Source organism: Megalops cyprinoides, chromosome 15, assembly GCF_013368585.1.
Source record: "Megalops cyprinoides isolate fMegCyp1 chromosome 15, fMegCyp1.pri, whole genome shotgun sequence".
Classification (NCBI taxonomy): domain Eukaryota; kingdom Metazoa; phylum Chordata; class Actinopteri; order Elopiformes; family Megalopidae; genus Megalops; species Megalops cyprinoides.
Genome location: NC_050597.1, coordinates 23129546 through 23150040, shown reverse-complemented (window position 1 = coordinate 23150040; position 20495 = coordinate 23129546). Strand labels below are relative to the sequence as shown.

At 52.8% G+C, this 20495-nt stretch overlaps 1 protein-coding gene across 1 annotated transcript in view; it reads right to left on the bottom strand.

Moving 5' to 3' along the window:
• The window catches only part of lrpprc (leucine-rich pentatricopeptide repeat containing), a 51640-nt gene that overhangs the window by 7408 nt on the left and 23737 nt on the right, over positions 1 to 20495 (bottom strand). The window contains exons 23-32 of the mRNA XM_036546618.1: positions 18465 to 18672; positions 14202 to 14326; positions 12615 to 12721; positions 8454 to 8522; positions 8004 to 8094; positions 6546 to 6688; positions 5455 to 5602; positions 4529 to 4655; positions 2069 to 2157; positions 1164 to 1368 (exon numbers count right to left, since the gene is read on the bottom strand). Of these exons, the coding sequence (XP_036402511.1) occupies positions 1164 to 1368; positions 2069 to 2157; positions 4529 to 4655; positions 5455 to 5602; positions 6546 to 6688; positions 8004 to 8094; positions 8454 to 8522; positions 12615 to 12721; positions 14202 to 14326; positions 18465 to 18672 (1312 nt within the window). The remainder of the gene's footprint in view (positions 1 to 1163; positions 1369 to 2068; positions 2158 to 4528; positions 4656 to 5454; positions 5603 to 6545; positions 6689 to 8003; positions 8095 to 8453; positions 8523 to 12614; positions 12722 to 14201; positions 14327 to 18464; positions 18673 to 20495) is intronic.

Here is a 20495-nt window from a genome sequence, read left to right as displayed (position 1 = left end):
TAATGTGCGAGGTGTCGTTCGGCGGCGGGGGTTGCCAAGGGACGGCCGAGCCGAGCGGACAGCGGAAGCGCGGGAGGCGCGTCTCGCGGCCCGGGCGGCAGCCTCGCCGCTCGGCCGCGCTCATGCGGCCTGGCAGCGCGAGGCGGGGACCCGGGGACGGGGGTCTAAGCCGCGGTGACACGGGCGGAGCGGCGCGCCTGAGCCGAGCTGACTGCTAAAGAGGCCAGGCGGCGCGGGCCGGGGCGGGGGCTGGCGCATTAGAGGCCGCCCCGCTAAATAATTCAGACCGCCGCAGTCACAGCAATCACCGCGGATCGCTGCCTTAAATATTCATGCAGGGCTGGGGGGGGTGGGGGGGGACGTGTCGCCCGGATGGAGACTCGTTTGTGGGAGCAGGAGCTGTGTGCGGTGTCAGCTCGCTCTTCTGGTTTTACAGCCATTCTGACGCCCGCCTTCCTGTCCTGTGCAGTCACACTGGAACACAGTGTTCAGGACACTAACGCACCGCTGTCTCCTTCAGAGGGATTCAGTATGGGGCACAGGTCAGAGCAGCAGTGTGAAGCAGCAGTGGTCAGGGCAGCAGTGTGGAGCAGCAGTGTGGAGCAGCAGTGGTCAGGGCAGCAGTGTGGAGCAGTAGTTAGGGGAGCAGTGTGGAGAAGTAGTCAGGGCAGCAGTGGTCAGGGCAGCAGTGTGGAGCAGTAGTTAGGGGAGCAGTGTGGAGCAGTGATCAGGGCAGCAGTGTGGAGCAGTGCTCAGAGCGGCAGCGTGGAGCAGTGCTCAAGGCAGCAGTGAGGAGCAGTAGTCAGAGCAGCAGTGAGGAGCAGTGGTCAGAGCAGCAGTGTGCAGCAGTGGTCAGAGCGGCAGTGAGGAGCAGTGGTCAGAGCGGCAGTGAGGAGCAGTGGTCAGAGCGGCAGTGAGGAGCAGTGGTCAGAGTGGCAGTGTGCAGCAGCAGTGAGGAGCAGTGGTCAGAGCGGCAGTGAGGAGCAGTGGTCAGAGCGGCAGTGTGCAGCGGCAGTGAGGAGCAGTGGTCAGAGTGGCAGTGTGCAGCGGCAGTGAGGAGCAGTGGTCAGAGCGGCAGTGAGGAGCAGTGGTCAGAGTGGCAGTGTGCAGCAGCAGTGTGGAGCCATGGTCAGGGCAGAGGGGGGACGCTGCCCCTGGCTCACCTCTTGATGTGCGCCAGCGCCGTGTTGTTGATGAACAGCATGCGCGACAGGTTGAGGGAGGACGCCATGGCCTTGATGGTGCTCTCCACCTCCTGCACGGCCCGTGCCTCACCCCGGGTGCCCAGGCCCTGCACCAGCCGGGTCACCGCCAGCTGGGAGGGCACCTGGTCGGCCTGCAGCATGGACGTCAGGGTGGCCTGGGCCTCTGCAGGGAGAGAGGGGGTGAGAGAGAGAGAGAGAGAGAGAGAGAGAGAGAGAGAGAGAGAGAGAAAGGCTACTTACACCACCTTCAGTGCTCTCTATAACCACACACTACCCGTCGTCATGGAAGGTCACGCACAGAGAGAAAGAGCTCTCCATACACATCACACAGAGGGTGGACACACAGATAGAGCAGGCTCTCAGCAAGCGCGGGCGGAAGCTCTGCTCAACACCGATAACTTTGTCTCTCCCCCTCCCCCCCAAAGAGCCGCACGGAAAATTACAGCCTTTCAAGACGCACTTGAGTTCATTTCATCCACCGGCTCCTCCGCTCGTGAAAGGCCATCCTTTATCAGGGTTTCTGTTTACTGCCAATTGTCCGGCATTTAGCAAATTTTCAAAGATTGGAACAGGGGGAAAAAAACAAGCCATCCGTCATTTGGACAGACAAGAAAACGCAGACTGAGGGCTGATCATTAGATCTGTCTTGCAAAGGGGTGGGGCTCACGGCAAGGAGAGCTGAAAACGTACAGACTGTCTGCTTGTACAATGGTGTATATGCAGCAGTGAGAGTGAAATCAAACAGCCAGTCTCAGAGATTAATCTCTACTTTCCCCCCCCCCCCCCCACCCACTTCATTTTGCTCAGAACGTGTAGCCCCCGAGGTGGAAGGGAGTGGGCGGAGCAGTACAGAGCTAACCTACCTTTCACCTTTCCACACTTCACCTGCGAGATGACCAGGAGGCTGTTGGCTACTTCACTCAGCTGGAAACTGCCAATCCGGGTTGTTGCACTGCAGAGAGGAGAGGAGAGGAGAGGAGAGGAGAGAAGAGGAAAAGTGGGGGTTCAGTGCCCAAAATGAAGAGTTAAACCATCAGGTAAAATCAGATCATAACATTGTGGGGATGGGGGTAACTGAATGTAGAAGGAGTGAGACAGAGAGAGGGGTAGAGAGAGAAGGAGCTGCAGTCTTGTGCTAGTGTAGAACACTCAGGACACTGTTAATTGCCTTCTTTTTTAAAATGAATTCTTCATGAATCACTCTGGTGATCAGCTATGGGGATTGAGATATGGTTTGTGAAGTGGGTAGAGGGAAAGAGGAGGGAAATCACCTGCCACCATCTTTTTTAGGTCACAGTCTTTTCCTTCCCATATTACAGAGGCAGTATGTGCCGTGGAAACAAACGGGCTCTGGACGGTCAATCTTTTCCACAAATACAAATATCCAGCAGTTTATCATTTCTTTGAGAGCAGAGATGTAGGGGTGGTAGTGGGGGGGGGGGTGTTGGCCGGGGGTACGGTGAGCACTACCACATACACCCACTCAACACACACCCACACGCATAACGCACACCCACGCTGGGACACACACAAAGCGACAGAGAAAGCCTTGCTGAACCAGGCGACGGGGGAAGGAGCAGAGCTGAATGAAAGCTGGAGGGAGAAAGCAGACTCTGAGCCACTCCAGGTGCTGGAGTGCACACAGAAGATGGAGGATTGAGCCAGCGCAGACATCGGAGTGCAGAATGACCCCCAAGACCCACACTTTCCTCTCCCACTTCCCTGTCCTTTCAACAAGAGGGGAAAAAAAAAAAACCCCAACAGACGACTTCTTTTTTTTTTTTAATTTCTAAGGCGCTAAACCTCAATCAAACTTTTCTCCCCCCCCCCGTCTCCGTCTCTTCTAATGCGGTCTCCCAGCAGATTAATCCGGCTGCCCAATTGAGCATCGGCGGCCGCTCCTTATCCTTATCTCCGCGGCGACCGTCCAGCCGCCGCTCGACAGATTGCCGCGGAAACCGGGGGGTCAGAATTATTCTTATCAATCCCAAGAAAATCCCGCCGCCCGCCCCTGCCAAGGCAGCCTCTCGGGGTCCGGCAGTCCGACAAAAAGCTTTAGCGGGACCACTGAATTCCTCCAACCCCCCCCCCACTTCGAACCCCTCCACCCGCCTGCCCTCCCCAATCCGCTTAATCTCTCTGTAAGCACCCCATTGCTCAGTTATGATGCTTCCAGTGCCCATCTGCCAAAAGCCTCTCTAAGTCACCAGTTTGGATATGAGACTGTGTAATACACACACTAGGGGAATTATTACTGCACTCACATCTTAGTCATCCCCCTGCCTGATTAAAACAACCCCTCCTCACTCACCCCCCACCCCCCCCACCATGACCCTATCTCATCCCTTAGGTTTCCAAAACAGCCCACATAGAGGATGCTGGGATAAACTGTGCAATTGATGCAATCTGTGATATCTGAAGGGGGGAAACAAACAGCACCACCTTTCGAAACAAAGAGAGTACGGGTGCTGAGAGTTCAGAGAGGATGGGGAGTGGAAGGGGGGTGTACATGTGATTACGGTGGCCGCGGTGACTTCCATGCGGAGAGATAATCACGGCTGCATTATATGCTACAGCAGTCCGGTGGTCGCTAAATCCACTCTTGCTTTTACGGTGGTTTACAGATGAGCCACCGCTTTCCACTGACACTAATGCGCAGCGAGAAAAAAAAACTATACATTACTAATCAGCGGAAGATTATTATTTTCATGTACGGCCAAGCGCTTCTCAGAAAACAGACTTAAACGTCCTGACTCACGTTTCCAAAGCTGTACAAGCCGCTTGCTACCAACAGGTTCCCGGAGCGCCTGAGAGAACCCGTGTTACAATGGGGAGGTGACTCCTTCCTCCGCACTCGTAACGAGCTTCGGCTTTTTCAGAGACGTGCTGTCCCTCGAGCCAAACGCGTCTCCGAGAAGGATCCGCGCGTGACAGGCTCCTGACACCCCGCTTCTGCGCGAGCGGAATTGTCTACCTTGTCACGATGATTATAGGGAACGCAATTTTTTTTTTTTTTTTTTTAGCCGTAATTTAATTCGCTTGGAAAAGAAGTGTTGAGTTTGTCTTTGAAGATGGCTCAATCTTGGAGCGGAAAGTCTGGGTGGAGCCCGGAGAAAAACAGGGCCGAATGAGAGGTGATGAAAAAGTGAGAGAAAAGAGAGCAGCAGGCAGAGAGATAGAGGGGAGACGGCAAGAAAAACCCAGAGAGCAAGAGCGACAGAAAGGGAGAGAGAGGAAAACGGAGAGAGCGAGAGAGATCGAGGAAGGGCGAGAGGAGAGCGAGAGAGCAGGTCGGTCAGACGGACAGACAGCAGGAGACTCACATGTCTCTGACGGCCATGGCATCCTCGATGCTGCCCTTGGCGAGAAGGCTTCTGATCAGGCTGTCGTAGGGGGCAGGCCCCAAAACCATGCCCTTTTGATCCACCTCCTTCAACAATTTCAAGGCCTCTGGGGAAAGGGGGAGGGGGGCAGCAGAAATGACAGAATTCAGCTAATCCTCTCACACATACTAGTATGCCTTCAGATCCCACAGGGGACCCCATGTGTTTAAAAATAATAAATACGGTCGCAAACGTATTACACTCAACGGCATCCTTTGCATAATCTCACCGTGGACATGTGGCTTTCCCTTCTGTGCAATCACTCAGTCAATCAGCTGTCTCCTCATAGCCACACGAGCCTACCCTTTCCTAAACCAAGTGCTAACTATCGCTAGTGGATCACTATCATTTTTAACTACATTAATTTTAGGCTGAACTGCCACTTCAGTGTCCAGGAAATGTGGGCGTGAGAGATACACAGTAATGTTTCATTCACTTTTGGCCAACAACAACAAAAAAAACACATTCAAGAGTTATGATAGCATCAATATTGGCATATTCTGCTGAAATCACCCTCAGCCAGCCAGATAACACTGCACTCGACTAAATGCAAAGCAGTCCAGTAACAGCAGAGATGGACTCTCAAGTAGAGGGATTTGGTCCAATAATGGATTGTATACAGTATCTGTTACTCCAGCTTTAGGGGACTAGTTGAATCACATTAGACTTGAATGAAGTTGGGTGTAGAGTTTGTAAGGTCAGGCTACATCGCAGCAGGAGATAGAGATGGGTGACACCTATGCAGCACTGATAAACACAGACTCAGGGCTGGGTATCCCTCAGTGCATCTGGGCAGGAAGTGTCAGTGCTATTCTGCTCAGTGAATGGGGGTGAGCTGTCCAACAGGGGGCGTCGGTGCTACTCACCTTGTACCTTGCCCCTCTTGCACAGGGTGAAAAGGCGCAGCTGGTAGTCGCTGGGTGACAGGGGGGTGGGGGCAGGGCTGGGGGCGCTAAACGTGCTCTTGCTTTTCGAATCTTGCTGCGGCGCTTCGGTGGAACCCTCGTACCACACCTGCATGCAGGTAACACGCACAGCACGCAGGTCAGCTTAATAATCACACACACACACACACACACACACACACACACACACGGCCTCCCCGGGCTGGATCACGCTCTTGCGCAGTGAGGCAGAGGCCCATTGTTCAGTCACCCGCGGTGGCACCGGGGGAGGGGTTAAGCTGCGCTGGCTGGGGGTAAATTCGGCAAGGCGTCGGGATGGTAACAAGAAGAGGGGGGTGAAGCTGTGACGCCTGTCAGGGACTTAGGGTGACTCAAGGTCACAAATGTCACTGCCTGGAGCAAAAGCCTTCACTTTAGCTTTAGCCTTCACATAGGCATTACAAACAAAACAAATGGACAAACAAATCCAGGGAGAGCGTTCCAATTCTGGAAATCAGAGAGCTGGAGCGCAGGGCATTGTGGGTACTTCATGCTATCATTTCTCTACGTGCTCCAGAAGGCTTGATTCGAATGCTGACAGGCAAAGACTACACACATATGGTGGCATTTAGCAGTTCTAAATTAGTCAGGCTTTCGGACTGTCTGTAATTCAAGCTAAACATCTGGATTTTCCTGCAGTTATCCCAAAATCCCATATTCCGGCTTCACGGTAAAAAAAACAGGGATTTGCAGACCCGGACTCAGATCCAGCTGATAGTCAGTCGCACTGGCTGGCACCAAACCTGCTGGCACCAACGACACCCGTGGCGGGAACACGGAAGCTGCCATGGCAACAGCAGCGATAGTAACAATTATGATGTGTGTGGGTGCCAGCTTGCTGGGGGTCCTTTTGCTTTTGCTGCATAACACAGGAATGCATCTCAGACAAACTCACACTCACACACACACACACACACACACACACACACACACACACACACACAGTACTAAAGGTACTGTCAGACGGAGGTAAAGCGTGTGCTCTCCGTGTGGGGGCCCTGTGCGGGTTTTACCTCGGGCACCTCGAAGGGCACCTCCTGGCCGTTGCTCTTGAAGATGTCAGCCAGCAGGAGCAAGGTCCTCTCTCGGGGGATCACGTTCTCCTCCTGCATCTTGGTCCAGGTAGCATCAGCCTTGCGCCAATCATTGGTGTCCTCTGAGAATGACAATAAAAATGTCACCACTCTGACACCAAGGATACATCGACACACACATCCAGTACAAATCAAACATTGGACACACCTACTCATAGTAAAAATAAAGAAAAACCTGTCCATTTTACACATTTTAGAATAACAAAGACATAAAAACTATGAAATAACACAAATGGACTTATGCAGTAACCAAAAACGTCATTTTAGATTTTTCAAACTAAACAAAAACATTTTTTTTTGGGGAAAATAATTGATACATTTACATCGACTTCACGTCTAAAAAACAAATTTCAAGCATTCAAGCATAAGTCTTTAGATCTAAATGTCTTTGAATGCATGTTTCCCATTATCTTAATCAGGCGTGCCCAAACTTTTGACTGGAACTGTATGTAATAAGAAACTACACACTACACACGTACCACCAAAACACAGCAGAGCTAAGGGCGGGGTTTATTCCTTTAATCAGACTGAGGGATGATGGGAAGGCCAGAATGAGACGGCCAGATTGGGGACACAGCCCGGACGAGGGGAAACCTCCTCCTCTTTGTGAATAGCTGTGTGGGATCCTTCATAACTGCTGGGAGTCAGGATCTCAGTTTAAAGTCTCATCTGAGAGATGGCACCTCCTGCACAACAGTGTCCCCATCACTGCATGGGGAAGAGGGACGAAAACTGCTGTCCGCTACCGATGCGCGCGCACACACACCCTGGGCTGTTCCAGGAGGTCTTCCATCCATGTTCTACTCAAGCTCCCGCCCCGCTTAGCTCCTGCCATCAGGCAGGGGAAGGATCCAGCGCGGTATTACCGCACAGCAGGGACTATGCCTCACACAGCTGGGCGAGTGTGGAGAGAGGGTGGGGGTGGGGTGGGGGGGGGGAGGTTAACTCCAGCCTCACACAGGGAGAGAGCAATCATCTGATCAGCTAGCGACCTCCCTGAATTAAACTCTTTCAGAGAAGCAGCAACAGCTGTTTTTTTAAGATGTTTTAACCAAATTAAAAAAAGGCAAATGTCTTGAAAATAGATCCCAATCAGAGACTTAATCAGACGGCCAACCTTTGCTTGTTGACCTTATTCTCTGACACTGTGGCCCCACCAACGCCCTTGTTATGTTAGTGCTGACTCTGTGGGAGTGTGCCCCGTGCTGATTGGTCTGATTAGCACAGATGGGGTGAAAGGTCGTGGGGTGAGAGACCTTGCCTGTGTGCAGGGTCGAGGCTGGGGTTTAGGTGCGGGGTGAAGGGGCCAGGGTGAGGCCTGGAGGTCAAGGCCACGCTGGAAATGCAGGTTTAAGCTGAGGGCTGGGAGGGACTTACTGCAGAGCCGGAGTATGTAGTGGTACATCTCATCTCTGTCACACTCAAAGAGCTTCGCCGTCATCTCCACCATGCCCTCCAGAGCCTCCATCTGAAGCCACAGAGGGTAGACTGAATCAAGGCAACTGCCTACATGCACATGTGTGTGCATGTGTGTGAGCGTGTATGAGATGAGTGTGAGGCTCACTATGTATGGCTTGTGTACTTGCATGTACAGCTGAGACGATGTATGTGTACTTCTGAGACAGTGTTTGTGTTTACACCTTTGTGTGTACACCTTCGTGACAGTGAGTGTGTGTATACCTTGAAGACAGTGTGCGTGTGCGTGCGACGGTATGCGTGTGTGTATGTGTGTGACACTGTGTGTGAGACAGCGTTTGCGTTTGTATTTATATCTCTGAGACAGCGTGGTTGCATGTGTTTGTGCATGCCCGCATATGAGGCGCTTGCCTGGTTGTTGGAGATGCACTTCTCTGCAAACCACTGCAGGCGCCCGGGCCGGGCCCTCAGGCCAGGGGTCTGTCCACAAAAGAGCGCAAGACTCCGTCAGTAATCAGTAATTAATCAGCAAGTGTTGAACCATCAGAAAACACAGACATCCTGCATTTGGAGGTACATTCACTCCTGTGAGAGACACTTTGTGCCAAGGCTTTTCGCTGCAAAGCCAGCACTGAAACTGCTCTGAACGGGCACTGGTTACAGGTTAAGCAGAGGGTCAGATGTGCGTACACAGACCTACTGGCTTTGGCCATGAACCAAACAACCTCCCGGTCCCAGCACAGACACCCTTTTCCCACAAGGCCGCCACAACAGAGAGTTAAGAGGGAGATGGCTAGGGCTAGTTTCACAACAGCACAAGTTAACTTAGCGCTAGCGGTAGTGGTAGCGCTTCTATGGTGTTGCACTTACACTCACTCGCCTGGGAGTGTTGTTAGCCTTTCCTGACACTTGCTCACTTATGTTGGTCGGATACACTTCTGCTTTCTTGTGCTGGAGGTCGCTCTGGATAAGAGTGTCTGCTAAACGAACGTAATGTAATGGGGAAAGGTGATGGGAGTTAACATTGACAGACTGCACATCAACATTTATAAATCAATGTCAAACACCACCCCTTCTGTCAATGCACCAGACAGCCAACCCAGTGAGCTTCAACACACATGCAGAGCTAACATAAGCAGGATTTCACTGCACTTTTCTCCAGCGCCGAGATGCCAGTTAAAGTGGGGGGGTGGTATCAGGCCCTGATCTGAAGATTTCATCCAGGTCTCAGTCAATCAGCACGCAGTAAGATGGCTCTTAAATTCTCACTGCTTTAATCTGTCAATTGCCAAGGATTCTTATGATCCATACCCTTCAGATTGATTCCTGAGCCTCTGCCGAACCACGGCGATGTGCAATTCCCGTAAGACTATCATAAAAAGACAGCCGCAGCATTATCGTCTTATATAACCCTATAACGGACAAATTAAAATTTGTTCTGGTCTCCATCGTATCTAATCTGCTTTGAAAAAAGATCAAGTGCAAGTGGTACATGTTTTTTTTTAACCACTTTCCCAATCTCCCATGGCACCACCCCCCCACCCCCACCCGTGTAAGCCCTTCGGACAAATCTTCCCGGGCGTAAATCCATGGTGATGAGGCGCCTGATTGTGCCGCGGTAGGACGGGGGCCCAAAGCCGCCCCCCTTTCCCCCCCTCCCCACCCCGCGCTCTCATTTTCACTTACGGCAGATTCCAATCCTCAAAAGGACATCTAGGTCAGGTTGTTAAGACAATCTCTGGCCTGTTGGATCAGGGCTTACATCTTCAGCATGAAGAGGCTGGACACGGGCACCATAACAACCTCATCCCTCATGCATGCTGCGTACACACACACACACACACACACACACTCTCACACATACACACACACACACACACACACGGACACACCAACACACACACACGCACACCAACACACACACACACACACACACACACACACACACACACACACAGATATATGTACAGGCACACACATACACAGACACACAAAACTAGTAGCACCAACAAGCATACATATTGACAGACAGAATCTCACACACACAGAAACACAAACGCATACTCTTTCACACACAAAAAAAAAAAAAGTCTTCCAACCCGCAATTAAACACTAGAGCCAATTGCTAACCTCTCCACAGAAAACGATGACTGTGAAGAGGAAAGTTTCCTTTAATACATTTTTTTGGCCCGCGCAACCCGAGAGATATCATCTGTTTTAATTAGCCCCTGGATGGAGCGAAGTGCGCTGAAACCGAGAGGCCAGCGCGGCCCTCAGATACGAGAGCTGGTTTTGACACGCCACGTTCTGTGAGAGCACCTGACCGAGACGCCCGCTAAAAATATTTCAAAGTTCTAAAACGGCACTCGCTCGATGCGGTAAAACCGCCCAGTTTGTCGGGCTTTAGACGGCAAACAATGAGAGGACTTCACAGGAGGTGAGGCTGAGAATCTGATCCACACAGAACACAGTCTGTGTGGCACAGCATGTGCGTATGTGGTATAACCGGTGGTATAAGCACTTCCGCTGGAAAGCTCTAATGACAAAACTCAGCACAGCTGCATACCTTACTACATATCTACAGAATTTGATCAACAGCTTAATCCAAAGCAAGATACATATGGTGTTATACATGTATATGAATATATATTTATGATGGATAGAGCACCTGATTGTTAATACGCAACATTAATACACAAACACATCATGTTTTTTTAAGAGGGTTTCATTGTCCCGTCCCAAATCCCACCCGCCGAAATGAGAGATTTCGCTGCGTTTTAGATGTGTCCTGAGACGGCCATGATAGCTTATCTTGTAACCGGGCGCCTCTGAGCCCCCGCAGACGGAATTATTCTCATCCCGGGCATATTAAAAGGGCCAAAAATCGCCTGTCCCACGCCGGCCGCCGGCTGGCTCCCGTTCCACATCCCGACTCACGAACATCGTCTTATCCTCCCGAGCAAGAGCCGGTCATCTGATGAGTTTTTTAATAACGAGGCTGAGATTACGCAGCGCCCCCGGTAATAACAATAACAACAACAATAATCATACTTTAATAAGGATAATAAGAGGAGAGTAATCTGGAGATGGCAACTGATGTAATCCTAAACATCCAGCGTGTCTGCGGACGGCTAAACCCTCTGCGCACGCACACGCTAAAGCACGCGTGTACCGCAAACCACAGAACACAGAGACACACAGTAACACAAACTCACATAAACATACAAATATGGAGTATCCAGAACAGTGAACTGAGCTCAGTAATTCAGACTGCTGGATAATTAAATGTCTGGATGCTTTGGCCTTTTCTTTCAGCAGGAAACAGCAGGGTAGCTCCTCAAGTATTTGCTGCTATGCATGTGCTGGAGGTGTCTGAGAGGTAGCCCAGAAAAGTCCAAGAAATGTGTGGGTGCAGTAGGCTGTCTGCTCCCAGTTAAATGGGTCCACTCTAGCTGAACGGGGAATCCTGGAGCCAAAGGGCCTCAGCACCCCGTATATCAGAGAGAAGAGGCACAACTGCCGACCCAGAGACAGAAAAAGCCCTTTGGTGGGAGGGGCGTCGTCTCCCGAAAATTTCCCCTCCTTCTCAGTAATGGTGACACTAGCCTTCTACCCCAGGAAAACATGACTGTAGTCACACCCTTTTTTGAAAAGGCAACTTCTAACTGAAAATTCTTTGGAGGGAACCTGTGAGTGTGTGCATGAAAGGTCTCTAGTGTGAAAGAAAAGGGAAATCCTGAACCATCTGACCCCCCATCACCACCTCAGCCTGTATCCTCAACCAATCACTGCGCACTACACCCTACAGCCTCGGCCCCGCCTACCTCAATCGCCTACCTGACTCAATCAATGAAATTCGTAAGAGCCAATCAGCATGAACATATTCAGATGAGCTACTGTGATGTGTCACCTACAGCAACTGGTTAATCAGTTTTAACAACAGACGAGATTGAGACGCTATGATCTTAAAGGTCCCTCCAAATTCAGGTGTCAAAAACCCAGTAACAACCTGAGCCGAAAAACCTGCCAGAAACGCTCCCACGCTGGCATTCCTCTTTTGAAGGCCGTGTTCACAGCGGCTCCGTGCAGAGGAACGCAGAGGCCTTTTCTCTTTAGCGCACAACCCCCCCCCCCCCCCCCCCCCCGGAACTTGCCACCTCCTCCCTCCCTGAGGAAACCCAACCTGCCATGTTAATATGCAAATACAAACATACTTTCCTCCGAACAGCAGCTTAACCCCGGAGCTCTGCGAAGAAAAGCCATTCAATAAGGAGAGAAGCCAGGCTCCAACTATTAATTATAAATGTTCAGAATAAAGACGGGCCTTTTCAAAACTGCTGGCCAAGTCCAAAGCTACCCCCCCCCAAACGCTCCCCAACAATGCCCCCCGCCCCTCCGCACACACACATACACATTCCCAGCTCGGCTCCCTCCCGCTTCGCCCATTGTGCGCCGTGAATTGCATTAGTTCAGATTTAGCCTAAATCTAATTTAAAAGTGGAAATTATTACAGCAATCTAATTAAGGGTTTTAAATAGCTGTGTGCTTCAGACACAATGGGCCCGGTCCCACCTCGATGATTTTGCGGGCCTCCCTGTGCTTCCCCGTCTGCATGAAGGCGAAGAAGAGGTCGTACAACATTGTCATCTCGCCCCGCTCCTGGCTCACGTAGTCCATCGCTGCCGGAGAGAGAGGGAGAGAGAGAGGGAGAGAGGGAGAGAGACGTCAGCCGCAAAACAAAACACGCCACATACAGGCACACACACACACACACACAGGCGCACACACTTTGTCACTGCTCTTTTAAACAGGTCCCCCCCCCCCCGCTTTTTGTGTTCTTCCTTTTCAATAGCTAAGCTGACAGGCAGAAACTTTTTTTTTTCTCTCTAAAAACCGTTCTTAATTGAAATGCTCCGCACCGCGGCTGAATCCAATCTCTGACCGTCAGGCAGTGAGGAGGTGACGGCGGGTTGGCCTGGCTGGACCCGGCGCGGAGGCTCCAGCCGACCGAAACGCCGCAGAGCCTCCGCCCCCCTCCCAGATATGCACGAGTGGCTCGACCGCTATCTCTCCTCACATTCTAAAGTTGGCTAAAGTCCGCTGCATTTTTTTTTTTTTTTTTATTGAACACCCAGTTTGAACATGCACGTATGTGTGCACGCGCATGCGTATGAGAGACAGCGCGTGCACTTGCCTACGTGCACAGTCAACATCACACGATCACCGCCCTTGTCTTTACGCGCGACAGATGATGATGGTGATTATGAAGGCGATATCACCAGAGGAGGAACTCCCGCAGGGAGAGAGACCGCTCAGAGAAAGTGCGCGTTTCACACCTGGCTGGATGAGACACAGAGAGGCCGAGCGAGGGTGTGTCATCACCTCCCGTGTGTGTGTGTGTGTGTGTGTATGTCGTTACAACAATTTCCATTCTATTCTGTTTCTATCTGGTTCTGTACTTATTACAAATCAAACAGGCCAGTGAGACAAGCATAACGCAAATGTATGCAGCTGGAAAGACACTGGTGTGCATATGTCTATCTGACCCCCCTGCTTGTGTGAGACCTACAGTGCATGTGCTATACTTGGCTGCTGTTGGGGAGTGTACGTCTGAGAGGGGACTCGACCCAAACAGGGGGCGGGGGGCCTTCTCTTCAGGCGAGAGGGGCCGTAGGTGGGCAGAGGGGCAGAGTGGTGCTCAGGAAGTAGGATCCACCAACCCCTCCCGAAGCCCGTCCCCCCAACCCTCCGACACCCCTCCCAAGGCACTCAACACGCACTCAGTCACCGCACAAAAGAACTTAACCCCTCTGCCGTCTCAATTAAAAGCAGGGTCTCTCAGCGCCACCCGCACACACGCAGCCGAGCAGATTCTCCACAGCGTGGGGTTCCTCTGACTCCCCTCACACCGCTGCTCACTCATTCCAGTCGGATGTCCAAAAATACCGCTCACACACAAAAATCCTCTACCCAACTGGTGTGTGTCTGTGCCAACGGGTGTGTTCTGGTGCTGTGACAGGTGTGCTCTCAGTGGCAGGTGCACCCTCACTAATGGGTGTGTTCTCTGTGAGGACACCGAGTCGGGGGTGCGTGGTGCGCTGGGTAAGATTCGGGGCCGTGACCGCCGCGGGTCGGTTTCGGTTTGGGTCAGTCTCGTACCTTTCTGCAGCAGCTCGGTCTCCCCCTTCTCCACCAGGCCGCACAGCACGTCGTGAATGCGGGGCATCTGGTTGTACTGCTTGTGACACTCCAGCACTGCGTCCAGCGCCCCCGTCAGGTCACCGCTGCGGACAGACCCCACAGACAGAGCGAGAGACATTCAGGCCCTCTCAAGAAGGAGCAAACTGCCAGAGCTGTAAAAAGCCGAAGTTTCAGACAGGATTACCGACATGTATTATTAACGAGAAGCCAAACTCTCCCCGTGAAAAGGCTGTTTGACATGGATGGATTTACTTTCAGTGTGAGGTAACAAATGGAAGAAGAGAACGTTTCAATTATTTGACAGAAACAACAACAGAATGAGGATACGTGCTCCTGTCTCAGCCAGGCTTGCTCTCAAGATCTTCAATCCCTTTGAGTGTTGTATAAACCCCCCATCACCACCCCCCCAACCCCGATCCCCAACTGTGCAATTTCGCTAAATATGGCAACAAAATTTCAACCCAAAAAAAAAAAAAAAAAACTCACCCCTCCTTTCGCGCTATACCCCAACAAAGAGCTCACAATATTTCTGACAGAACGCTGATGGAGAAATAAAGAGAGAAACTGGGGGAGAAAAGCACCACTCCGATTCCGCTCTATTGTGACTGGGGCAGCGTCAATCCGCTGATTGGATAATTGCGATGCCAATCACGCAGAGGTCAGATCAGATAGGTCGCGGTCGGGGGGCGAGCGGGTTAGGGAGAAGTGGCGGCGAGTCGAGCGAGGGTATTATTTCCGCAGAGGTTTCGGAGTGGGAGATTATATGGCGGGGGGGGGGGGGAGACCTGGCTGAGGGGAGCGGGACCTTGGTGCTGACTTTGAGGGGGGCTGGAGGATCCAAACAAAGAGGAGTGATTGAGCTCGTAACGTAAACTCCGCTCTCCTGCAATCGGTTTTAATTGAAATGAAGAGCAACAACATTATTCATCAAACCGAAGTCAAGAGGCAATTCACCCGCGAGCTGCGTGATTGAGCAGCTCTCTCAAGACCGAGAACTGAGTGCGGGGGGGGGGGGGGGGGGGGGGGGCAGAGAGGTGGAGAGAGAGCAGCAAAAGGGGGGGCAAGGCAACAGACCCAAATATATATTATTCTAAACATGAAAACAAAAAAAAGTTCCCAGGGAACGTAACCAGAACTCCCTCGATCCCCAGAACTGTGGTAGGAACGTTAGACCACCCACTGGACAGACATGGTGTTAATAGGGAGTACAGAGTTTATACCTTCTAGGTGCTGAACACAAGCAGTGGCCACAAAGTCGTGGACACTGAGCCAATCGCCTTGGACCATCACAAAAGACCATGATGGGGAACATGCTACACCCTCCCCTACACCCCCCCCCCCCAACTCCCACTCCCACTCCCTTTCTTTAGAATTTCCATCAGTCCAGATGAGGCAACCAGCATTGCAATTACAACTGATCCCCACCCCCCCCCCCTCCAAAAAAAAAAAAAAAAAAAAAAAGAATTAACCATGTTGAAGGCTTCATAATTTCCCTAGGTACAATTTAGCTGTCACTTGCACATTCACATTTACTCAAACACGCTCCCTGTTAATGTCACTAACTTTGCATGTCAAGTACTTTCCAGCCAATTAAGTAAAAAAAAAAAAAAAAGACGGGTGCCGAGCGCGCTGTGAGGAGGAACCTGAAGGATTAGACAAGAAAGCGCATTTCCTGTCCTCACTCTCAGCTCTCTCCAGCCTTCGCTTTTGTTCGCAGAAATTTCCACAGATGTTATCATCCTCGCCGCTGTCCCCCCTGACAGGGTTGCGGCACGATGAAAAGTGTGTGTGTGTGTGTGTGTGTGTGTGTGTGTAGAGGGTAGGGGAGAGGAGCAGAACCCCTGTCATCACTACTTCTCACACACACACACACACACTCTTAGTTCATGTACTGTACCGTGTTCCGGTGTTCCACAACAACATAGTGTTTCTAGGTGTGTGTGTGTGTGTGTGTATGTGTGTCTGTATGTGTGTGTGTGCGTCAAGGAGGGTATTATATTGCCTCATGCACAGGGTGGCAGCTACAGCAGCTGTACAGCACACCCGGTCTCGACCCCGGGCCTTCTCTCGTTCTCCCCGCATGCAAACTTTTTACACAGCGCTTCACTCCCCAAACAGAAACGCCACAACGCTTCCAGAAAGAGCCGCTTTCAGTCTCTCTGAGAGGCATTGGCAGAACCGCGCTCTCCGTCCCAGATGCCAACGGTCTGACAGTCGCCTCTCCCTTTTCAAACGAAGCCCGCATCTGCGTACGTGTCACGGAACGCCATCTACTCAACCCCCCCCCCCTCCGCCCGGCGCTCACAAAAGAAAAGTTCCTGCCCCCTCCTTTTGTTAGGCTCATTAGAGCAGGGGAGGGATAATGGCGGACACGGATCCAGTCCCTGGCTTATCCGCCCGTCGGCTCTCACAACACTGCGCCTGACTGGCTGTCAGGGTAAATCTGGGTAAGAAGTGTTCATTAAGTCATTACGCCTGACACTCTGATGAGACGCTACCGACCGAGTGACACTCGCTTTGTCCTCCCCGAGATTCGCTGGATTGACGTGAATGGTGCCGCCGAGAGGGAGAGGGGGAGAGAGAGAGAGGGAGAGACAGGGAAGGAGAGGAAGAGAGAGAGGGAGGGAGAGAGAGAGAGAGAGAGAGACAGGGAGGGGAGACAGGTGGTGAAGGGAAGGCGGACAGAGATGGAGGGAGAAAGAGAAAGAGAGGCAGAGTGAAAGAGATACTGAAAGACTTGCACAGACATAGACAGGCAGGACACGTGGTGAAGGGAAGGGGGAGGTGAACGGAGGAAGAAACACGCAGAGAAACAGAGAACGAGTCTGAGAGACAGAGAGAGAAGTGGAAAGAGAGAGTGAGAGATATACAAGTGAGACAGCGAGAGAGAGAGAGAGAGAATGAGAGAGACAAAGAAGTGGGAGAGGGAAAGAGGAAAAACAAAAACAGACTGGTGGGAGACAGAAAGAAACAGATACACGGGGGAGAGAGAGGGGTACTTTCACCATTATTAACAACCTTGATTTGGGACCGAGACTCCGGGCCCCTGACAGAGACGCTTCCCTTAGCTGCTCCCTCCCGCTCCTGCTCCTTATGAAACCCAAGCGCCCCACAAATACAGCACCGTTACAAAACAAAGTGCTGCAAACCGGCCTCACGGAGAGCACCGTCTTCGCCGTCCTCGCGTCTCTCTCGATAAAGCGGGGTGTCTTATCGGCGCCGAGGGTGCCCTCTGCCCGAGACGCGAGCGGAGCGGCGGGAGGAAACCTGTTTACTTCCCCGAGCCGTCGCGGGAGGAGGGGGGACCGGGGGGGGGGGGGCTTTATTTACGGGGCGTGGCGGACCTGGGGGAAAATTGCAAACCTTATCTCTGAAAAGCCAGCAATTAAAGCGTGAACCGCGGCGCTGTTTGCGAGACGCGGCCGCCGGAAAACAAACAGCCGCGCAGCTGCCCCCGGGGGGCCGCCGGGGTGAGCGCACGCGCGGCGGGGCAGCCACGTGCGGAGGTGTGCGCCGGGGCCTCTCTCCCGGAGTGGTGCATGCTGGGGGATAGGGCCAGGCACTCCTGTCTCTAATAACGCACCGCGCGGACGCAGGCGAATCCGGCAATTAGCGCTCCGCGCATAATTAACATGCAAATGAGATGATCTACTTAAAAGCCGCTCTCACAAATAGACCTGAAATGGGGAACTGGGGGGGGGGTGAGGGTCCGGCTTTGAGAGGCGGTGTTTTTTTTTGTCCGATTTGCATACTGTGCTTTCGCAAGCAGGCAACGATAGCCATCTCTAAATTAGCGGGGGGAAAATGACTGGCAGTAATTAAGGGGGGGGGGGGTGGGCTGCGTTGGGGAGGCGGGGTGTCAGGGGTCGTGTGAGGCGATCCCAACACCTGTCTGACATCCCACCCCACCGCAGCACAAAGCCCCGCCCAGACTGGCCCAGGAACCTGAAATAAACCCAGCCCGTCTGCTCAGCCGGTCAGACTCCTGACCAGAACCATTTCCTTCCTCTCCGCCAGTCCGCCTCTCCTCTCCATTTCTGGAGTAAGAGGAAGTTCACAGGCTCACTCAAATGAAACACAGACCCTCAAACATAACAGAACCACAAAGGGGAAGAGGAGCAGAGGTTCTGAGTCATCCTCTGAGCTCATGCCTTCCAGCGGCCCGGGATGGGCGGACAGGCAGGCTTTGGGGAGGGCTGGGGGGGTGGGCGTGGCACTCACCTCTCCAGGTACGCCGTGATGAGAGGGGAGCAGAGGTTGGCGGTGGGCTTGGCCAGGCCCAGGGAGAAGATGGTCTCCTGCAGCCGCCTGACGGTGGCGGCGTCCCCCCGCAGACCCGCCATGTTCAGCACGTGGAAGATCAGCGCCACGGTGGCGTCCCGCACCGCCACGTCCTTCTGCTTCATCTCCTTCAGGATGTCCACCGCCTCTGCAAGCGCGCACACACACACACACACACACACACACACACACACACACACACACACACACACACATTCAGGGGAGTAAGACTACCCTGCATGCTTTACTGATCTCTAGTAAGTGCTCACAGGAAGCCACTGCTACTTCAGGACATCCTCCGCTTTAGTTCAGTCTGTCCACACAGACAGGCGACACGTTCAGAGAAGTAAGGCTACCCTCTGTGTGCTTTATTGATCGATCAGTGCTCACATTTCTCAAGATATTAACCACCTCTGCGGGGACTGACAGACACATTCATTGGGGCAGAACAGTGAGCCCCGAACTCTTCACACCTCCCTGATTAGAGCTATCGCTGTACTGATCTGAGAACAGCGAAACGAGAAGGGAGCGCTCCGCATCCCGATGATACCCGGGCACCTGAGCCCCTCTAGAGGAGAGAGAGGAGCGCCCATGTGCGGCGCGGCGAGCCAGAGATCTCCCCCGACGAGAGCGAGAGAAAGAGAGAAAGAGAGGGAGGGAGCCGGATGAGAGAGAGAGAGAGAGAGAGAGAGAACGCGAGCGAGGGGGAGGTGACGAGAGGGCCCTTAGATAATTTCATGTGGGGAAAACAAACCGCTATTAAAACAGCATTTTACACCCAGCAGGAATGCAAATTCCGCAGTATAATGCCAATTTTCAGCTAATTACTACTTGCATTTCTAAACGAGACTACAATTACCGCGCTCCCACAATAGCACGGTTTTTATCATTTCTTTTGCGAGTGCGACTGCAAATTATAGGTGTGCGGCGAGCGCCCGGCGAGGCCTGCTAGCCCCGGGCCCCTGGTCTTGGGGAGCCACGGCTACCGTAATGGAGGCTTTTATCAGCCAGGGCTGCGACTCCGGCTCCCAGCTGCTCCACGCACCGAGCGCCACCCCCCCCCCCCCCCCCCCCCCACACACACACCCCCAACCACTCCCGCCCACCCCCCCCCCCCACCCCCCAGAGCAGCTGCTCTGTCACTGGGCCAGATAATTAAGATGTGTTTACACTGTGTTTAGAGGCACACTAATGGCCTGATACTGATAGGGCCTGTTTGTACCGCCGATACTAATTATTTCAGCCCGGTCGAAGAGAGAGCGGCCTCTCTCCACCCACATCTACTCCCCCCCTCTCAGCGTACACACACTCCCCCACGCGTAAAACCTAACCGTGCTGGCCTAGTATTCCAGAGTGTGTTTGAGTGTGTGCCCACATGTTTGTGTGGTTGGTGGTGGGGGTGTGTGTGTGTGTGTGTGTGTGTGTGTATCTGTGTGGCTGTTGGTGCGTGTGAATGTGAGGTTGTTGGCATGTGTGTGTGCGCGTTTATCTGTGTGCAGGGCCCAGGGGGATGAGTGGTGTGTGTGTGTGTTTCTGTCTGTGTTTGAAGGGTGTGTTTTGTGATTGGCGATGTCTGTACATATGTGAAGTTGTTGGTGCGTGTGTGTATTAGTGTGTGTACGTGTGTATGGGTATTTGAGGGAGTGCATATGTGTGTTTGCCTTTGTGGAGGGCGGGGGAGGGGTTAAGCAGCCCGGGGGGGGCGCGGGGGGGTTTGGGGGGGGGACCCCTGCTCGGCTGTTTGCTTGTTTGCTGCAGTCAGGGAGAAGTGCTCATTCAGCCGCGCTTGGGGGTCTCCCCCTCGCTCCACTCCACTCGGGAGGCGTTCGGCTCTGAAGAGAGGATCGAGCACGTCGCCGTCGAGAGGCCCGGCGCGGCGACGGTGGCGCACCCCACGCAGGCCTCGCCATCCACGCAACGCACCTCTCTCCTCTCCTGCGCATTCCCCCTCTCTCTCGCCCTCTCTCTCTG